The 21,264-nt window shown below is 46.6% G+C and overlaps 1 protein-coding gene across 1 annotated transcript in view; it reads right to left on the bottom strand.

The window, feature by feature from the left end:
• Positions 1–11: 11 nt before the first annotated feature.
• Positions 12–21,264, bottom strand: part of LOC139541916 (mitotic spindle assembly checkpoint protein MAD1-like) — a 54,907-nt gene continuing 33,654 nt past the window's right edge. The window contains exons 10-15 of the mRNA XM_071346813.1: positions 18,950–19,036; positions 15,392–15,536; positions 12,936–13,076; positions 9,075–9,131; positions 7,665–7,756; positions 12–150 (exon numbers count right to left, since the gene is read on the bottom strand). Coding sequence (XP_071202914.1) covers positions 12–150; positions 7,665–7,756; positions 9,075–9,131; positions 12,936–13,076; positions 15,392–15,536; positions 18,950–19,036 — 661 coding nt within the window. The remainder of the gene's footprint in view (positions 151–7,664; positions 7,757–9,074; positions 9,132–12,935; positions 13,077–15,391; positions 15,537–18,949; positions 19,037–21,264) is intronic.

Below are 21,264 nucleotides of genomic sequence, written 5' to 3'. Positions count from 1 at the left end.
AACCTCCCGGGTCAGAGAGCAGCCCTGTATGTCGAGTCCTCACACACACGACGGTGTACCTGTAAGTTGTGTCTCTCCAGCCTCAACTCTAGAACAACGTTCTGTTCTTCCAGACGTTGTCGCTCTCCCTCCAACTCCTCAATCTTCAGCCTGCCGATACACCACACACACACACACACACACACACACACACACACACACACACACACACACACACACACACACACACACACACACACACGATCCTCATTCTGAGTGTAATGAAGCGGTATGTGTCTGTGTGTCTCTCCTCTCCATTAATGAGCTGGATGTCTGTTCTGATATCCAGACTGTAGTGAAACAACAGACACTAATCACAACGTGTGTAATTGATGGTAAAGCGTGTGTGTGTCTGTGTGTCTGTGTGTGTGTCTCTGTGTGTGTAGTCTACATAAGTTAGGTAGGTAAGTGGAAAGCAGGTGTCTGTGTGTGTAGTCTACATAAGGTAGGTAAGTAAGTGGAAAGCAGGTGTGTGTCAGGCCATTGTGTGGTAAACGTAAATTGATGAAAAATGTATCACTAGCCACTTTAAACAATGCCACTTCATATAATGTTTACATAGCCTACATTACTCATCTCATATGTATATACTGTACTCGATAACATCTACTGCATCTTGCCTATGCCGTTCTATACCATCGCTCATTCATATATCTTTATGTACATATTCTTTATCCCTTTACACTTGTGTGTATAAGGTAGTAGTTGTGGAATTGTTAGGTTAGATTACTCGTTGGTTATTACTGCATTGTCGGAACTAGAAGCACAAGCATTTCGCTACACTCGCATTAACATCTGCTAACCATGTGTATGTGACCATTAACATCTGCTAACCATGTGTATGTGACCATTAACATCTGCTAACCATGTGTATGTGACCATTAACATCTGCTAACCATGTGTATGTGACCATTAACATCTGCTAACCATGTGTATGTGACAAATAACATTTGATTTGATTTATTGTCATCTCAACGTGTGTAATTTACTATCACACTGGAGATCAACAAGCTCCTTCAACTACTAGACACACACACAGAACGTAGAACACAGAACGTTAGAACACTAAATTATAGAACAGTGGAACGTGAAACATGGCATGTGCAGTTTGAGCTACTCCAGGAAGATGAACACCATCTAATAGTAATTTAATAACCCAACTAGATAACTAGATAAAGCACCAAGATCGCTCCATACATTCTATTGTTCTTCATTCTTCAGTTCTGTGTTCCATAGTTCTACAGTTCTGTGTTCCATAGTTCTATGTTCTACAGTTCTGTGTTCCATAGTTCTATGTTCTACAGTTCTGTGTTCCATAGTTCTACAGTTCTGTGTTCCATAGTTCTACAGTTCTGTGTTCCATAGTTCTACAGTTCTGTGTTCCATAGTTCTACAGTTCTGTGTTCCATAGTTCTACAGTTCTGTGTTCCATAGTTCTATGTTCTACAGTTCTGTGTTCCATAGTTCTACAGTTCTGTGTTCCATAGTTCTACAGTTCTTTGTTCCATAGTTCTGTGTTCCATAGTTCTACAGTTCTGTGTTCCATAGTTCTACAGTTCTGTGTTCCATAGTTCTACAGTTCTGTGTTCCATAGTTCTACAGTTCTGTGTTCCATAGTTCTACAGTTCTGTGTTCCATAGTTCTACAGTTCTGTGTTCCATAGTTCTATGTTCTACAGTTCTGTGTTCCATAGTTCTACAGTTCTGTGTTCCATAGTTCTACAGTTCTGTGTTCCATAGTTCTACAGTTCTGTGTTCCATAGTTCTACAGTTCTGTGTTCCATAGTTCTATGTTCTACAGTTCTGTGTTCCATAGTTCTATGTTCTACAGTTCTGTGTTCCATGGTTCTACAGTTCTGTGTTCCATAGTTCTACAGTTCTGTGTTCCATAGTTCTACAGTTCTGTGTTCCATAGTTCTACAGTTCTACAGTTTGGTGTTCTATTCATGGGTTGCATGTTTCCTTACAATATTATTTTGATCGTTTGTTTTGATCGTTTGTTTTGGACGTTTGTTTTGGACTGACGCACGACTATTCTAGTCAATTAACGCTGATTACAGTGGCTTGGAAATACAATGGCATTCTAAAGGAGACAAATAACTAGCAGGAAAACCTTTGGTCATCATCTTGATGTCACCATATAGACTTTAGATGCAGTATAACGTCAGCATCGTCACCAGATAGACTTTAGATGCAGTATAACGTCAGCATCGTCACCAGATAGACTTTAGATGCAGTGTAACGTTAAGCATCGTCCCCAGACAGACTTTAGATGCAGTGTAACGTCAGCATCGTCCCCAGATAGACTTTAGATGCAGTGTAACGTCAGCATCGTCCCCAGATAGACTTTAGATGCAGTATAACGTTAAGCATCGTCACCAGATAGACTTTAGATGCAGTATAACGTTAAGCATCGTCACCAGATAGACTTTAGATGCAGTATAACGTCAGCATCGTCACCAGATAGACTTTAGATGCAGTATAACGTTAACCATCGTCACCATATAGACTTTAGATGCAGTATAACGTTAAGCATCGTCACCAGATAGACTTTAGATGCAGTATAACGTCAAGCATCGTCACCAGATAGACTTTAGATGCAGTGTAACGTCAGCCATCGTCACCAGATAGACTTTAGATGCAGTATAACGTTAAGCATCGTCACCAGATAGACTTTAGATGCAGTATAACGTTAAGCATCGTCCCCAGATAGACTTTAGATGCAGTATAACGTCAGCATCGTCACCAGATAGACTTTAGATGCAGTGTAACGTTAAGCATCGTCACCAGATAGACTGTAGATGCAGTGTAACGTCAGCATCGTCACCAGATAGACTTTAGATGCAGTATAACGTTAAGCATCGTCCCCAGATAGACTTTAGATGCAGTATAACGTTAAGCATCGTCACCAGATAGACTTTAGATGCAGTGTAACGTTAAGCATCGTCCCCAGATAGACTTTAGATGCAGTGTAACGTTAAGCATCGTCACCAGATAGACTTTAGATGCAGTATAACGTTAAGCATCGTCACCAGATAGACTTTAGATGCAGTGTAACGTCAGCATCGTCACCAGATAGACTTTAGATGCAGTGTAACGTTAAGCATCGTCACCAGATAGACTTTAGATGCAGTATAACGTTAAGCATCGTCCCCAGATAGACTTTAGATGCAGTATAACGTTAACCATCGTCACCAGATAGACTGTAGATGCAGTATAACGTCAGCATCGTCCCCAGATAGACTTTAGATGCAGTATAACGTTAACCATCGTCACCAGATAGACTTTAGATGCAGTATAACGTTAAGCATCGTCCCCAGATAGACTTTAGATGCAGTATAACGTTAAGCATCGTCACCAGATAGACTTTAGATGCAGTATAACGTTAAGCATCGTCCCCAGATAGACTTTAGATGCAGTATAACGTTAAGCATCGTCACCAGATAGACTTTAGATGCAGTATAACGTCAGCATCGTCACCAGATAGACTTTAGATGCAGTATAACGTTAAGCATCGTCACCAGATAGACTTTAGATGCAGTATAACGTCAGCATCGTCACCAGATAGACTTTAGATGCAGTATAACGTTAACCATCGTCACCAGATAGACTTTAGATGCAGTATAACGTCAGCATCGTCACCAGATAGACTTTAGATGCAGTATAACGTTAAGCATCGTCACCAGATAGACTTTAGATGCAGTATAACGTTAAGCATCGTCACCAGATAGACTTTAGATGCAGTATAACGTTAAGCATCGTCACCAGATAGACTTTAGATGCAGTGTAACGTCAGCATCGTCACCAGATAGACTTTAGATGCAGTATAACGTTAAGCATCGTCACCAGATAGACTTTAGATGCAGTATAACGTCAGCATCGTCACCAGATAGACTTTAGATGCAGTATAACGTCAGCATCGTCACCAGATAGACTTTAGATGCAGTATAACGTTAAGCATCGTCACCAGATAGACTTTAGATGCAGTATAACGTCAGCATCGTCACCAGATAGACTTTAGATGCAGTATAACGTTAAGCATCGTCACCAGATAGACTTTAGATGCAGTATAACGTTAAGCATCGTCACCAGATAGACTTTAGATGCAGTATAACGTTAACCATCGTCACCAGATAGACTTTAGATGCAGTATAACGTTAAGCATCGTCACCAGATAGACTTTAGATGCAGTATAACGTTAAGCATCGTCACCAGATAGACTTTAGATGCAGTATAACGTTAAGCATCGTCACCAGATAGACTTTAGATGCAGTATAACGTTAAGCATCGTCACCAGATAGACTTTAGATGCAGTATAACGTCAGCATCGTCACCAGATAGACTTTAGATGCAGTATAACGTTAAGCATCGTCACCAGATAGACTTTAGATGCAGTGTAACGTCAGCATCGTCACCAGATAGACTTTAGATGCAGTATAACGTTAAGCATCGTCACCAGATAGACTTTAGATGCAGTATAACGTTAAGCATCGTCCCCAGATAGACTTTAGATGCAGTATAACGTCAGCATCGTCCCCAGATAGACTTTAGATGCAGTATAACGTTAACCATCGTCACCAGATAGACTTTAGATGCAGTATAACGTTAAGCATCGTCCCCAGATAGACTTTAGATGCAGTATAACGTCAGCATCGTCACCAGATAGACTTTAGATGCAGTATAACGTTAAGCATCGTCCCCAGATAGACTTTAGATGCAGTATAACGTCAGCATCGTCACCAGATAGACTTTAGATGCAGTATAACGTTAAGCATCGTCACCAGATAGACTTTAGATGCAGTATAACGTTAAGCATCGTCACCAGATAGACTTTAGATGCAGTATAACGTTAAGCATCGTCACCAGATAGACTTTAGATGCAGTATAACGTCAGCATCGTCACCAGATAGACTTTAGATGCAGTATAACGTCAGCATCGTCACCAGATAGACTTTAGATGCAGTATAACGTTAAGCATCGTCACCAGATAGACTTTAGATGCAGTATAACGTTAAGCATCGTCACCAGATAGACTTTAGATGCAGTATAACGTCAGCATCGTCCCCAGATAGACTTTAGATGCAGTATAACGTTAAGCATCGTCACCAGATAGACTTTAGATGCAGTATAACGTTAAGCATCGTCACCAGATAGACTTTAGATGCAGTATAACGTCAGCATCGTCACCAGATAGACTTTAGATGCAGTATAACGTTAAGCATCGCTAGCTAATGACAACATTGCCATCTGTCTAAAGTCAATTTGACGAAATGAAAATGCTGGCTAAGTTGTTTCCTACTAAACATTTGCCTACTTTAGCAGCGTCATGGTATTTCCAGACTCTTCCGTGTAATTTACATAACCGTCAGTCTGTCCAGAATGACTGTAGATCAGCTCTATGACGTCACCGCTGGACGCCAGCTTGACAGCGTCCATAACGACGGCGTGACGCGACAGAGTGACGGAGGTGCAACCTATGAATAGTTTTAACGTTCCACTGTTCTATAATTTAGTGTTCTAACGTTCTGTGTTCTAACGTTCTGTGTGTGTGTCTAGTAGTTGAAGGAGCTTGTTGATCTCCAGTGTGATAGTAATGTCAGGGGGACTTCCTCCACAGGGTTTCTGTCTCCCTCACTCTACATCACATTATCAACGACTTTATTCTCCCCCTCTCCCTCCATACCTGTCTGACCTCCATCTCTTTCTCTATCGCTCCCAATCGCTCCCAGTGGACCTCACATCACTCTCCTCCTCCCTCTCTTTCACCCCCCCACCTCTCTAACTAACCTCTTCTCCCAGCCTCTCTCCATGTATATTGATGGGCCAGACAGAGTCATGTCTCACAATTCTCTCTCTCAAACTAAACTCTCCTCCATGCACCCTAGCCAGCCGCCTGGCCGCCGCGCTCCTTAGCCAGCCGCCTGGCCGCCGCGCTCCCTAGCCAGCCGCCTGGCCGCCGCGCTCCCTAGCCAGCCGCCTGGCCCCCGCGCTCCCTAGCCAGCCGCCTGGCCCCCGCGCTCCTTGCCATCTGCCTGGCCCCCGCGCTCCCTAGCCACCTGCCTGGCCCCCGCGCTCCCTAGCCAGCCGCCTGGCCCCCGCGCTCCCTAGCCAGCCGCCTGGCCCCCGCGCCCCTGGCCCCGCGCCCCTAGCCACCTGCCTGGCCCCCGCGCTCCCTAGCCAGCCGCCTGGACCCCGCGCTCCCTAGCCAGCCGCCTGGCCCCCGCGCTCCCTAGCCAGCCGCCGGGCCCCCACGCTCATTCCATTATCTCTCCACTCATCTGAACTCTCTCTCCTCTCTCACCCTCCACTCATCTGAACTCTCTCTCCTCTCTCACCCTCCACTCATCTGAACTCTCTCTCCTCTCTCACCCTCCACTCATCTGAACTCTCTCCTCTCTCACCCTCCACTCATCTGAACTCTCTCTCCTCTCTCACTCTCCACTCATCTGAAATCTCTCACCTCTCTCACCCTCCACTCATCTGAAATCTCTCACCTCTCTCACTCTCCACTCATCTGAAATCTCTCACCTCTCTCACCCTCCACTCATCTGAAATCTCTCACCTCTCTCACCCTCCACTCATCTGAACTCTCTCTCTTCTCTCACCCTCCACTCATCTGAACTCTCTCACCTCTCACACCCTCCACTCATCTGAACTCTCTCACCTCTCTCACCCTCCACTCATCTGAACTCGCTCACCTCTCTCACCCTCCAGTCATCTGAACTCTCTCCTCTCTCACCCTCCACTCATCTAAACTCTCTCACCTCTCACCCTCCACTCATCTGAACTCTCTCACCCTCCACTCATCTGAACTCTCTCCTCTCTCACCCTCCACTCATCTGAACTCTCTCACCTCTCACACCCTCCACTCATCTGAACTCTCTCACCTCTCTCACCCTCCACTCATCTGAACTCTCTCCTCTCTCACCCTCCACTCATCTGAACTCTCTCCTCTCTCACCCTCCACTCATCTGAACTCTCTCTCCTCTCTCACCCTCCACTCATCTGAACTCTCCTCTCTCACCCTCCACTTATCTGAACTCTCTCTCCTCTCTCACCCTCCACTCATCTGAACTCTCTTACCTCTCACACCCTCCACTCATCTGAACTCTCTCACCTCTCTCACCCTCCACTCATCTGAACTCTCTCTCTCTCTCACCCTCCACTCATCTGAACTCTCTCCCTCTCTCACCCTCCACTCATCTGAACTCTCTCTCCTCTCACCCTCCACTCATCTGAACTCTCTCTCCTCTCTCACCCTCCACTCATCTGAACTCTCTCTCCTCTCTCACCCTCCACTCATCTGAACTCTCCTCTCTCACCCTCCACTTATCTGAACTCTCCTCTCTCACCCTCCACTTATCTGAACTCTCTCTCCTCTCTCACCCTCCACTCATCTGAACTCTCTTACCTCTCACACCCTCCACTCATCTGAACTCTCTCACCTCTCTCACCCTCCACTCATCTGAACTCTCTCCTCTCTCACCCTCCACTCATCTGAACTCTCTCTCCTCTCTCACCCTCCACTCATCTGAACTCTCTGAACTCTCTCCTCTCTGTAAATGGTTCAGTATGGTAGTAATACAGATACTTCACCTCTCTACTGGTTTTAAGTGTGTGAGTTACCGGAGTGTGTTGACTTCCTCGTTCGTTGCTAAGGGGTTGCCCTCGGCGACGGAGTCTTGCTGCTTCTTCATAACCTCCAGCTCCAACTCCATCTAGAACACAGAGACACACACACTTACTAACCCAGACTAACATAAAAACAGATCCAATCACTCCGATGCCTTCTCCCTCCCTCCCTCCCTCCCTCTCTCGCTTCTTCTCCCTCCCTCCCTCTCTCGCTTCTTCTCCCTCCCTCCGGCCCTCTCTCCCTTCACCACCCCCCCCCCTCACTCCCTCCCTCCGGCCCTCTCTCCCTTCACCCCCCCCTCCCTCCTTTCTTCCCCCTCCCTCTGGCCCTCTCTCCCTTCTTCCCCCTCCCTCTGGCCCTCTCTCCCTTCTTCCCCCTCCCTCTGGCCCTCTCTCCCTTCACCCTCCCCCCTCCCTCCCTCCCTCCGGCCCTCTCTCCCTTCACCACCCCCCCCCCTCCCTCCCTCCGGCCCTCTCTCCCTTCACCCCCCCTCCCTCCTTTCTTCCCCCTCCCTCTGGCCCTCTCTCCGGCCCTCTCTCCCTTCTTCCCCCTCCCTCTGGCCCTCTCTCCCTTCTTCCCCCTCCCTCTGGCCCTCTCTCCCTTCACCCTCCCCCCTCCCTCCCTCCCTCTCTCCCTTCACCCCCCCCTCCCTCCCTCCCTCCGGCCCTCTCTCCCTTCACCCCCCCTCCCTCCTTTCTTCCCCCTCCCTCTGGCCCTCTCTCCGGCCCTCTCTCCCTTCTTCCCCCTCCCTCTGGCCCTCTCTCCCTTCTTCCCCCTCCCTCTGGCCCTCTCTCCCTTCACCCTCCCCCCTCCCTCCCTCCCTCTCTCCCTTCACCCCCCCCTCCCTCCCTCCCTCCGGCCCTCTCTCCCTTCACCACCCCCACCCCTCCCTCCCTCCCTCTCTCTGGCCCTCTCTCCCTTCTTCCCCCTCCATCCATCCATCTCTCCCTCCTCCCCCTCATATATTCCCCCTCCCTCTCTAAATGATCTATACCACTATTCCCTAAACAGACAGCACACAGGTGCATCCCCCTCCATCCGTCTCTCCTCTGATGTAAACTAATCAATGAAGGAGATGGCTGGGAAACAAGGGACGAGAGGAGGACAGGGATGCGGCTGGTGATTCAACACCAATCAGAAACACAATGATACATTCATTCATTCCTCTCTCCCTCTTCTGTCTCTCCTCAGACGGAGAGGTAATCACAAGCTGGAGAGACCAGAGGGTGTGTGTGGGTGTGTGTGTGTGGCGAGACGAGATGATTTCACACGTGTCACTTCCCATCACCACGGCAATTGTGACGTTACCCTGGCAACGGGAACAGCCAAGTGTGTGTTATAAACGACCGCCGTCTAGGAAAACCACGCTTTATTTCACAGGGGGTGTGTGTGTGTTGACTCACAGTCTGTACTTGTAGTTTGAGGGCCCCAGCCTCCTCTTGAGCCTTAGTCAACAGAACCTGCAGAAGAGGGAGAAAAACACCACTTAGACAGTGTGTGTGTGTGTGTGTGTGTGTGTGTGTGTGTGTGTGTGTGTGTGTGTGTGTGTGCGGCAGGGAGAGAGAGAAAGACCGGTAAGAGAGCGAAATATTGTATAACAGCCTCCACTCTTCCTGGAGGGCTTTCCACTAGATGTTGGAAGATTGGAAGCAAGTCCCCGCAACATTCAGCCACAAGGTCATTAGTGAGGTCGGGCTGTTGGGCCATCAGGCCTGGCTCGCAGTCAGCCATCTGTGAAGGACAGTCAAGTTCTTCCGCACCGATCTCGACAAACCATTTCTGTATGGACGTTGCTTTATGCACAGGGGCATTGTCGTGCTGAAACAGGAAACTTCCCCAAACTGCCACAAAGTTGGGAGCACAGAATCATCTAGAATGTCAATGTTGTAGCTTTAAGGTTTCCCTTCACTGGAACTAAGGGGCCCGAACCGTGAAAAACAGCCCCAGACCATTATTCCTCCTCCTCCACCAAACTTTACAGTTGGCGCTATGCATTAGGGCAGGTAGAGATGTCCTGGCATCCGCCAAAACCAGATTCACCCGTGGGACTGCCAGATGGTGAAGCGTGATTAATCCCTCCAGAGAAGGCATTTCCATCCCTCCAGAGTCCAGTGGCGGTGAACATTTACACCACTCCAGCCACGAGTGTCATTGAGCACGGTGATGTTAGGCCATGGAAACCCATTGAAGCTCAGATCACGTGGTTACCACCCTGCATGAACACGGCTCTGGAATAATAACATCAGCTAGGAAACCAACCAGCTACTGTTAGCTAGCTAGCTAACAGTACACAGTAGCTTGAAATGAAACCATTTTCTGTCGAAATTAGAAACGTATCTGTCATTGTGTTGAAGTTGCTTCCAAAGGCAGTTTGGAACTCGGTAGTGAGTGTTACAACAGAGGACAGACTATTTTTACACACAATGCACTTCAGCGGTCCTGTTCTGCTGAGGTCGTGTTGCCTACCACTTCACGGCTGAGCCATTGTTGCTTCTAGATGCTTCCACTTCACAATAACAGAACTAACAGTTGCCCGGGGCAGCTCTAGCAGGGCAGAAATTTTACAAACTGACTTGTTGGAAAGGTGGCATCCTATGACGGTGCCACGTTGAAAGTCACCGAGCTCTTCAGTAAGGCCATTCTACTGCCAATGTTTGTCTATGGAGATTGCATGGGATGTGTGCTCAATTCTATACACCTGTCAGCAACGGGTGTGGCTGAAATAGCCGAATCCAATCATTTTAAGTGGTGTCAACATAACACACATACATGCACAGTTGAAGTTGGAAGTTTACATACACTTAGGTTGGAGTCAATAAAACTCATTTTTCAACCACTCCACAAATTTCTTGTTAACAAACTATAGTTTTGGCAAATCGGTTAGGACATCTACTTTGTGCATGACACAAGTAATTTTTCCAACAATTGTTTACAGACAGATTATTTCACTGTATCACAATTCCAGTGGGTCAGAAGTTTACATACACTAAGTTGACTGTGCCTTTAAACAGCTTGGAAAATTCCAGAAAATTACGTCATGGCTTTAGAAGCTTCTGATAGGCTAATTTACATAATTTGAGTCAATTGGAGGTGTACCTGTGGATGTATTTCAAGGCCTACCTTCAAACTCAGTGCCTCTTTGCTTGACATCATGGGAAAATCAAAAGAAATCAGCCAAGACCTCAGAAAAAAATTGTGGACCTCCACAAGTCTGGTTCATCCTTGGGAGGAATTTCCAAATGCCTGAAGGTACCACGTTCATCTGTACAAACAATAGTACGCAAGTCTAAACACCATGGGACCACGCAGCCGTCATACCGCTCAGGAAGGAGACGCGTTCTGTCTCCTAGAGATGAACGTACTTTGGTCCAAAAAGTGCAAATCAATCCCAGAACAACAGCAAAGGACCTTGTGAAGATGCTGGAGGAAACAGGTACAATAATGTCTATATCCACAGTAAAACGAGTCCTATATCGACATAACCTGAAAGGATGCTCAGCAAGGAATAAGCCACTGCTCCAAAACCGCCATTAAAAAGACAGACTACAGTTTGCAACTGCACATGGGGACAAAGAAAGTACTTTTTGGAGAAATGTCCTCTGGTCTGATGAAACAAAAATAGAACTGTTTGGCCATAATAACCATCGTTATGTTTGGCGGTAAAAGGGGGAAGCTTGCAAGCCGAAGAACACCATCCCAACCGTGAAGCATGGGGGAGGCAGCATCATGTTGCGGGGCTGCTTTGCTGCAGGAGGGACTGGTGCACTTCACAAAATAGATGGCATCATGAGGAGGGAAAATTATGTGTATATATTGAAGCAACATCTCAAGACATCAGTCAGGAAGTTAAAGCTTGGTCGCAAATGGGTCTTCCAAAATGGACAATGACCTCAAGCATACTTAAAAAGTTGTGGCAAAATGGCTTAAGGACAACAAAGTCAAGGTATTGGAGCGGCCATCACAAAGCCCTGACCTCAATCCTATAGAACATTTGTGGGCAGAACTAAAAAAGCATGTGCAAACTTCCGACTTCAACTGTATCTATGTGACCCGATTCGGGAAACTAGGCTATGTGCAGAGAGAGAAGTTCAGATTGGTCCACCCTACAGAAGGGGTCCGCCCCTACAGAAAGGGTCCACCCCTACAGAAAGGGTCCGCCCTACAGAAGGGGTCCGCCCCTACAGAAAGGGTCCGCCCTACAGAAGGGTCCACCCTACAGAAGGGGTCCGCCCTACAGAAGGGTCCGCCCTATAGTAGGGTTCTGTCTATGAGCTCGTCAGTGTTGGTAATCCTATATTTAATGTAGAGGAGCTGCATAAGTGTTGCTCTCCACTTCCTGAAGGATCAAGTTCTGAAAAATCTGTGGGCTTAGAGAATGACAGCTAAAGAGATGGAGAAAACACCTGTCTCTGGATTACATCTTCAAACTAGGGGTAATCGTTGCATGGCAACTGTGGTGTTGCATTCCTGACAGGGAGACACGTCCATCATGCATAATGATGTATACAGGTAAGATAGTTAGCTACATTTTCAGATATTACACGTTTCTAATTTTGACAGAAAATGGTTTCGTTTCAAGCTAGCAAGCTAGAGTGTACTGTTAGCTAGCTAGCTAATGTTAGCTGGCTGGTTCCCTAGCTGACATTGTTATTTGTATCCCAGAACCATTTACTTTTCTAGTTAGAGCTAACCTGGTTGGTTAGCTCCCAGCACTGTTGGCACTGTGTTCATTGTTGTTTAACTAGCTAACGTTAACTGGTTGGCTCGTTAGCTAACGTTAAGTGACGTGTGTGATCTTACACTTTGTTTGCCTAGCTAGGTTCATTGTTTACCTAACTAGCTAGGTTCATTGTTTACCTAACTAGCTAGCTACATGTCTTAAGCTAAAGTGTACTGTTAGTAGAGCGCCATGTGTTCTGCTCCGAGAGCGAAACGAGATGGGTGGGGCTAAAGCTTAAGAGGGTGTGAACGATGCTGAATGGGTGTAGACAAAATTTGAAATTGTGTTTTTTACATTGGATTAACGAGCCAACCAGTTAACGTTAGCTAGTTAAACAACAATGAACACAGTAGATACCAAAACATTCAAAGGCCATTTTCTCAAAAGTGAGTTTTACAAGTTGATCAACTTCAAAGCAGAATTACTTTCCCATTGTTTCCTCAAATGCAGTGTATGATATACCATTTTGTAGCTCTGAGTCTCTAGTTTTATCCAATGTAAAAATACATTTTTCGACAGACAGACAGACAGAGTCTCTCCGTACCTCCATCTCTGTATTGTGGGTCTGTGTCTTGGTCAGTATATCTTCTGCCTCTCTGAGTCTGCGGTTGAGTTGAGGAGTGTAGTCGCTAGGAGACAGCTCACTATCATAGGACTCCAGGATGGCACGCATCCCATCACGCTCCTGGAATACACACACGGAAAGAGAGACCGTGAGGCAACTAAAAACACATTGATTATTGAGGCACATAGGCTTCTGTCATAAACCATTTAAAAAATGTTTTATTTCAGTTAAGAACAAATTCTTATTTACAATGACGCGCTAGCTACCCCGGGCCAAACACGGACAACTCTGGGCCAAATGTGCGCCGCCCTACGGGACTATGAGTGCATTTCACAACACTTTTGGGTTGTAATCATATTATAATGCTTGTAGTCATAGTCACCAATCAACTGCATTAATTAAAATGATCAGAATGTAGATGCTAATCTGGCTAACGGCGCTAACCATAGTACTGTATCTGAATGTATCAAGCATTTTGCTACATCCGCAATAACATCTGCTAAACACGTGTATGTGAATTTTCTTTGTTTGAGTGTAGATGCTAATCTGGCTAAACAGCCCTACTCATAGTCCTGTATCTGCTAGTCCGACTGCTACATGCAAAAAAAAAATGGTGTTTAACAATAATAGCTGAGTTTAAATCTTAGCGACAGTCTTAAAACATTTATTATGAAATCATTACCAGAATCCAAGTCTCTCAGCCTGCATCTTTGGTGCTAACGTTAGCGATGCTAGCTCGCTAAGTAACTAACCCTGCTGCATTCTGAAATAAAGTGTTGTCAACGATACAGACACAGCCTCAGCGACTGTCCAAGCACCCATCCAACACTGGAGACCTATTAGAAGTAACAAAAAAGTCTACAAGTAATTCACTATGAAAAGAAGTTATCTGGAAAGAGAACAATGGCCGCCGACGTGTTATATAGATCGTTGAAAATTTATGTCCATAAAAAAATATATACACATTAGTAATCTCAGGGATTCTTCTTAAAAACGCAACACAGTGGAAATGTCAGAGGTTCTCTCGTCATTAAACAGTCCTCCTAAAAATAAAAACATTTGACACAAAATGTCTAAATAGTTCCTAATAATATCCCAAGTGTTCATGCTGGTGGAGTTGATCTTTAAGAGCACACAACTGGCCCCCTTTAACATGTGTGTATGTGCCTCTCATTTCCAAGTTAATTAAACGGAGACCTGTGGAAGTAACTCTCGTTAAAAATCACTCTCTCTGGGACGTGTGGTGCTGTGAAGGTCATGGCATTTTTGGACGACGGTAATTGGCCAGCCAAATGACCGCGGTCACCGTAACAACCGTTGGAAAACGGGACGGCCCGGGGATTCGTGCGGTTGAATCCCGTTTCAGCGGTAAAAGATTCTTAACGACTCCTTGCTGAAATGAGGAATGTTCATTCTGTTGTTAACGGCTGTGGATCATGTAATGAGCGCGTGTCAAATCAGTCGGCCACAACGTCTATCATAACAACGAAGGACAGACGCAGAGAATGAGGGAAGAAGAGAAAGATGGACAGAGAGAATAACCAAATTAGTGTGAAATTACCGTTTTTAATTCAGAGTGACTCAACTTCGGTTGTTTTCTCACCAGTCATTTGTCACAGAACAAACAACCTGGCATGAACTGAGACCAATCACACACACAACACATTGACACACACGATGGTGTAAAGATGTCCTACGCAGGATGCCTACTGTGACACCCCCCCCCCCCCACCCCCCCACCCCCCCCCCCCCCCCCCACACACACACACACACACGAGGTTGCGTGTTGCCCACACTAAACTAAGTCTCTGCCCGCAGGCTACTGACTGTCTATTAAGACTTAATGAAATGTACTATCTTAATAACAAATCACACAGGTCAACTGATCAGACACACAACACCAGACACACAACACACCAGACACACAACACACCAGACACACAACACACCAGACACACACAGATAACAGTTCCATTTATCCTTTTATTCTTTTCATAAATGTTTTTATTTATTTATATAAATAAAATTGGTTTTGGTCAACTTATCTGTTGTGATAATAGGATTCTACCAGGTCAACACACACACAGTCATCTCTGTGTAACCCGGATTAAAGAATGGGTTGGCTAATATGAAAGAGACTATGATGAGAAACATTGTCCAGCCTAAAGCAGGTGTGTCTCTGATCTCTGAGCCCTCCTTAAAGGGGGACTTCAGGATACTGGTAGAGGCCCTTCATCTACTTCCCCAGAGTCACATGAACTCCTGGATAACATTTATATACGTCTCCGCAGGCAGTTTGAAGAAAGTTGCTAACTAGCGTTAGCGCAATGATAGAGTCTACTGTAGTTAGCATCGGCTCGCTAAACTCCCTCTAACTTCCTTCAGAAGGGACACAGAGACATAACAACGGTGTCCACCAGGTCATCTGACACTACCTTGGTGAGGAGCAGCACTCTCTTCTGTAGTCGTCTGACCAGGGATTCCTGGGTCTCTCTCTTCTTCTGCTCTTCTAGAGCTTTAGAACGTAGAGACAACAGCTCCCCCTGGAGGTCAGTCTTAGACCGCTCCACTGACCTACAGCTGGGGGGGAGAGGAGAGAGCTTTAGAACGTAGAGACAACAGCTCCCCCTGGAGGTCAGTCTTAGACCGCTCCACCGACCTACAGCTGGGGGGGAGAGGAGAGAGCTTTAGAACGTAGTGACAACAGCTCCCCCTGGAGGTCAGTCTTAGACCGCTCCACCGACCTACAGCTGGGGGGGAGAGGAGAGAGCTTTAGAACGTAGTGACAACAGCTCCCCCTGGAGGTCAGTCTTAGACCGCTCCACCGACCTACAGCTGGGGGGGAGAGGAGAGAGCTTTAGAACGTAGAGACAACAGCTCCCCCTGGAGGTCAGTCTTAGACCGCTCCACCGACCTACAGCTGGGGGGGGAGAGGGGAGGAGAGAGCTTTAGAACGTAGAGACAACAGCTCCCCCTGGAGGTCAGTCTTAGACCGCTCCACTGACCTACAGCTGGGGGGGGGGGTGGGGGGGAGAGAGAGCTTTAGAACGTAGAGACAACAGCTCCCCCTGGAGGTCAGTCTTAGACCGCTCCACTGACCTACAGCTGGGGGGGGAGAGGGGAGGAGAGAGCTTTAGAACGTAGCGACAACAGCTCCCCCTGGAGGTCAGTCTTAGACCGCTCCACCGACCTACAGCTGGGGGGGGAGAGGAGAGAGCTTTAGAACGTAGAGACAACAGCTCCCCCTGGAGGTCAGTCTTAGACCGCTCCACCGACCTACAGCTGGGGGGGGAGAGGGGAGGAGAGATCTTTAGAACGTAGAGACAACAGCTCCCCCTGGAGGTCAGTCTTAGACCGCTCCACCGACCTACAGCTGGGGGGGGGGGGGGGGGTGGGGGGGGAGGAGAGAGCTTTAGAACGTGGAGACAACAGCTCCCCCTGGAGGTCAGTCTTAGACCGCTCCACCGACCTACAGCTGGGGGGGGGGAGAGCTTTAGAACGTAGAGACAACAGCTCCCCCTGGAGAACAGCCTTAGACCGCTCCACTGACCTACAGCTGGGGGGGGGGGAAGGACAAGGGGAGGAGAGAGGGAGTCTAAATCCCCCCTCCCTCTTAATGTGTGCGTGCCAATAATACTACATTGTCCATAAGTGTGGACTTGTTCACGGCTTCCCACTAATCTCACAGCATTGGATCGGGAGTAATGAACAAGAGGAAGCTTCCAACATGGTTCTTAAACCTCATTTCCTTTCAAATCAGTGAAGGGAAGTGAACACAGAGGAAGGAGAGATATCCTCCCTGTTCTCTCTACTTTCCTCAGTCCTTCTCGTTTTGGCTTCCTCCTCCCTGTCCTCCTCCCTCCCCCTGCACTCCATCTCTCCTCATTATCTAGTGCTTCTAAACAGTGTTATATTTCATAATTAGCTCCGTATGGATCAAGAGAGGGTAGCTCGTTAGCTAACGACTAGCACAAACACACACACACACACACGCACGCACGCACGCACGCACGCACGCACGCACACACACACACAGAAACACACACACAGAAACACACACACAGAAACACACACCTCTATGGAGGGGTTTAGTGAAGCGGTACTAACGAAGTCAAGATGAGTCTAATTAGCTGTCTGACTATTTAGATCAAACCCACACTACTGGAGGAGGAGGGGGAGAGGTGGAGAGGGGGAGGAGGGGAGAGAGGGAGGGGGAGAGAGAGGGAGAGGTGGGGAGGGAGGGAGGTGGAGAGGTGGGGAGGGAGGGAGGTGGAGAGGGAGGGGGAGAGGTGGGGAGGGAGGGAGAGAGGTGGGGAGGGAGGTGGAGAGGTGGGGAGAGAGAGAGAGGTGGGGAGGGGGAGAGGTGGGGAGGGGGAGAGGAGGGGGACACATGAGAGGTGGGGAGATACTGTATTGGACACATGAGGGGTGGGGAGATAAACATAGCATCTGATACCTACAGTTCTATAGCACGCTAACTAAACATAGCATCTGATACCTACAGTTCTATAGCACGCTAACTAAACATAGCATCTGATACCTATAGTTCTATAGCACGCTAACTAAACATAGCATCTGATACCTACAGTTCTATAGCACGCTAACTAAACATAGCATCTGATACCTACAGTTCTATAGCACGCTAACTAAACATAGCATCTGATACCTATAGTTCTATAGCACGCTAACTAAACATAGCATCTGATACCTACAGTTCTATAGCACGCTAACTAAACATAGCATCTGATACCTATAGTTCTATAGCACGCTAACTAAACATAGCATCTGATACCTACAGTTCTATAGCACGCTAACTAAACATAGCATCTGATACCTACAGTTCTATAGCACGCTAACTAAACATAGCATCTGATACCTACAGTTCTATAGCACGCTAACTAAACATAGCATCTGATACCTACAGTTCTATAGCACGCTAACTAAACATAGCATCTGATACCTACAGTTCTATAGCACGCTAACTAAACATAGCATCTGATACCTACAGTTCTATAGCACGCTAACTAAACATAGCATCTGATACCTATAGTTCTATAGCACGCTAACTAAACATAGCATCTGATACCTACAGTTCTATAGCACGCTAACTAAACATAGCATCTGATACCTATAGTTCTATAGCACGCTAACTAAACATAGCATCTGATACCTACAGTTCTATAGCACGCTAACTAAACATAGCATCTGATACCTACAGTTCTATAGCACGCTAACTAAACATAGCATCTGATACCTACAGTTCTATAGCACGCTAACTAAACATAGCATCTGATACCTACAGTTCTATAGCACGCTAACTAAACATAGCATCTGATACCTACAGTTCTATAGCACGCTAACTAAACATAGCATCTGATACCTACAGTTCTATAGCACGCTAACTAAACATAGCATCTGATACCTACAGTTCTATAGCACGCTAACTAAACATAGCATCTGATACCTATAGTTCTATAGCACGCTAACTAAACATAGCATCTGATACCTACAGTTCTATAGCACGCTAACTAAACATAGCATCTGATACCTACAGTTCTATAGCACGCTAACTAAACATAGCATCTGATACCTATAGTTCTATAGCACGCTAACTAAACATAGCATCTGATACCTACAGTTCTATAGCACGCTAACTAAACATAGCATCTGATACCTATAGTTCTATAGCACGCTAACTAAACATAGCATCTGATACCTACAGTTCTATAGCACGCTAACTAAACATAGCATCTGATACCTATAGTTCTATAGCACGCTAACTACACTGAACAAAAATATAACGCAACACGTTAAGTGATGGTCTCATGAGCTGAAATAAATGATCCCAGAAATGATCCTTATTTCTCTCATTTTCTATTCAAATATTACATCCCTGTTAGTGAACATTTGTCCTTTGCCAAGATAATCAATCCTTTCACCTGACAGGTGTGGCATATCAAGAAGCTGATTGAGCATCATGATGTGTGTGTTACCTGCTGGTGAGAGTGTAGTTGTGTTGTTTGACAGCGATCTCTCGCTGTTGGATCTGAATCACCTCTCTGGACAGATCCTCTGGTGTCCTGTAGGGGACAACACAGGGTTAACACACTGCCTGTTCATCCAGAGAGATCAGAGACAGACGTTATGTATTAGACATTCTGATAAACCACATGTCAACCTCCTACCCTGCTGAGACAGAGAGCAGTATGGAGGAGAGAGGAGGACAGAGAGCAGGGGTGGAGGAGAGAGGAGGACAGAGGGAAGAGAGAGCAGGGGTGGAGGAGAGAGGAGGACAGAGGGAAGAGAGAGCCGGGGTGGAGGAGAGAGGAGGACAGAGGGAAGAGAGAGCCGGGGTGGAGGAGAGAGGAAGACAGAGGGAAGAGAGAGCCGGGGTGGAGGAGAGAGGAAGACAGAGGGAAGAGAGAGCCGGGGTGGAGGAGAGAGGAAGACAGAGGGAAGAGAGAGCAGGAGTGGAGGAGAGAGGAGGACAGAGGGAAGAGAGAGCAGGGGTGGAGGAGAGAGGAGGAGAGAGGGAAGAGAGAGCAGGGGTGGAGGAGAGAGGAGGACAGAGGGAAGAGAGAGCCGGGGTGGAGGAGAGAGGAGGACAGAGGGAAGAGAGAGCCGGGGTGGAGGAGAGAGGAAGACAGAGGGAAGAGAGAGCCGGGGTGGAGGAGAGAGGAAGACAGAGGGAAGAGAGAGCAGGAGTGGAGGAGAGAGGAGGACAGAGGGAAGAGAGAGCAGGGGTGGAGAGAGGAGGACAGAGGGAAGAGAGAGCCGGGGTGGAGGAGAGAGGAGGACAGAGAGAGCCGGGGTGGAGGAGAGAGGAGGACAGAGGAAAGAGAGAGCCGGGGTGGAGGAGAGAGGAGGACAGAGGAAAGAGAGCAATAGAGAATAGATGAGGACTCATTAGTGTGAGGGAGCAGACAGATGGGTGGGTTCTAAAGAGATCACACAGCTTGTCAAAGTGCTTGTCTCCAGTCCTAAAGCTTAACTGATGGACCCAGACGCTACAGTACACTACTATAGACCAGAGCCCTATTCCCTATATAGTACACTACTATAGACCAGATCCCTATTCCCTATATAGTACACTACTGTAGACCAGAGCCCTATTCCCTATATAGTACACTACTATAGACCAGATCCCTATTCCCTATATAGTACACTACTATAGACCAGAGCCCTATTCCCTATATAGTACACTACTATAGACCAGAGCCCTATTCCCTATATAGTACACTACTATAGGCCAGAGCCCTATTCCCTATATAGTACACTACTATAGACCAGAGCCCTATTCCCTATATAGTACACTACTATAGACCAGAGCCCTATTCCCTATATAGTACACTACTATAGACCAGAGCCCTATTCCCTATATAGTACACTACTATAGACCAGAGCCCTATTCCCTATATAGTACACTACTATAGACCAGAGCCCTATTCCCTATATAGTACACTACTATAGACCAGAGCCCTATTCCCTATATAGTACACTACTATAGACCAGAGCCCTATTCCCTATATAGTACACTACTATAGACCAGAGCCCTATTCCCTATATAGTACACTACTATAGACCAGATCCCTATTCCCTATATAGTACACTACTATAGACCAGAGCCCTATTCCCTATATAGTACACTACTATAGACCATAGCCCTATTCCCTATATAGTACACTACTATAGGCCAGAGCCCTATTCCCTATATAGTACACTACTATAGACCAGAGCCCTATTCCCTATATAGTACACTACTATAGACCAGAGCCCTATTCCCTATATAGTACACTACTATAGACCAGAGCCCTATTCCCTATATAGTACACTACTATAGACCAGAGCCCTATTCCCTATATAGTACACTACTATAGACCAGAGCCCTATTCCCTATATAGTACACTACTATAGACCATAGCCCTATTCCCTATATTTACATTTACATTTACATTTAAGTCATTTAGCAGACGCTCTTATCCAGAGCGACTTACTATATAGTACACTACTATAGACCAGAGCCCTATTCCCTATATAGTACACTACTATAGACCAGAGCCCTATTCCCTATATAGTACACTACTATAGACCAGAGCCCTATTCCCTATATAGTACACTACTATAGACCAGGGCCCTATTCCCTATATAGTACACTACTATAGACCAGGGCCCTATTCCCTATATAGTACACTACTATAGACCAGATCCCTATTCCCTATATAGTACACTACTATAGACCAGGGCCCTATTCCCTATATAGTACACTACTATAGACCAGATCCCGAGACACACCGAGAGCTCCACCCGA

Source organism: Salvelinus alpinus, chromosome 2 (genome assembly GCF_045679555.1).
Source record: "Salvelinus alpinus chromosome 2, SLU_Salpinus.1, whole genome shotgun sequence".
Taxonomy (NCBI): domain Eukaryota; kingdom Metazoa; phylum Chordata; class Actinopteri; order Salmoniformes; family Salmonidae; genus Salvelinus; species Salvelinus alpinus.
The sequence above is the reverse complement of the archived record's forward strand: the minus strand, read 5'-3'. Positions and strand labels throughout refer to the sequence as shown.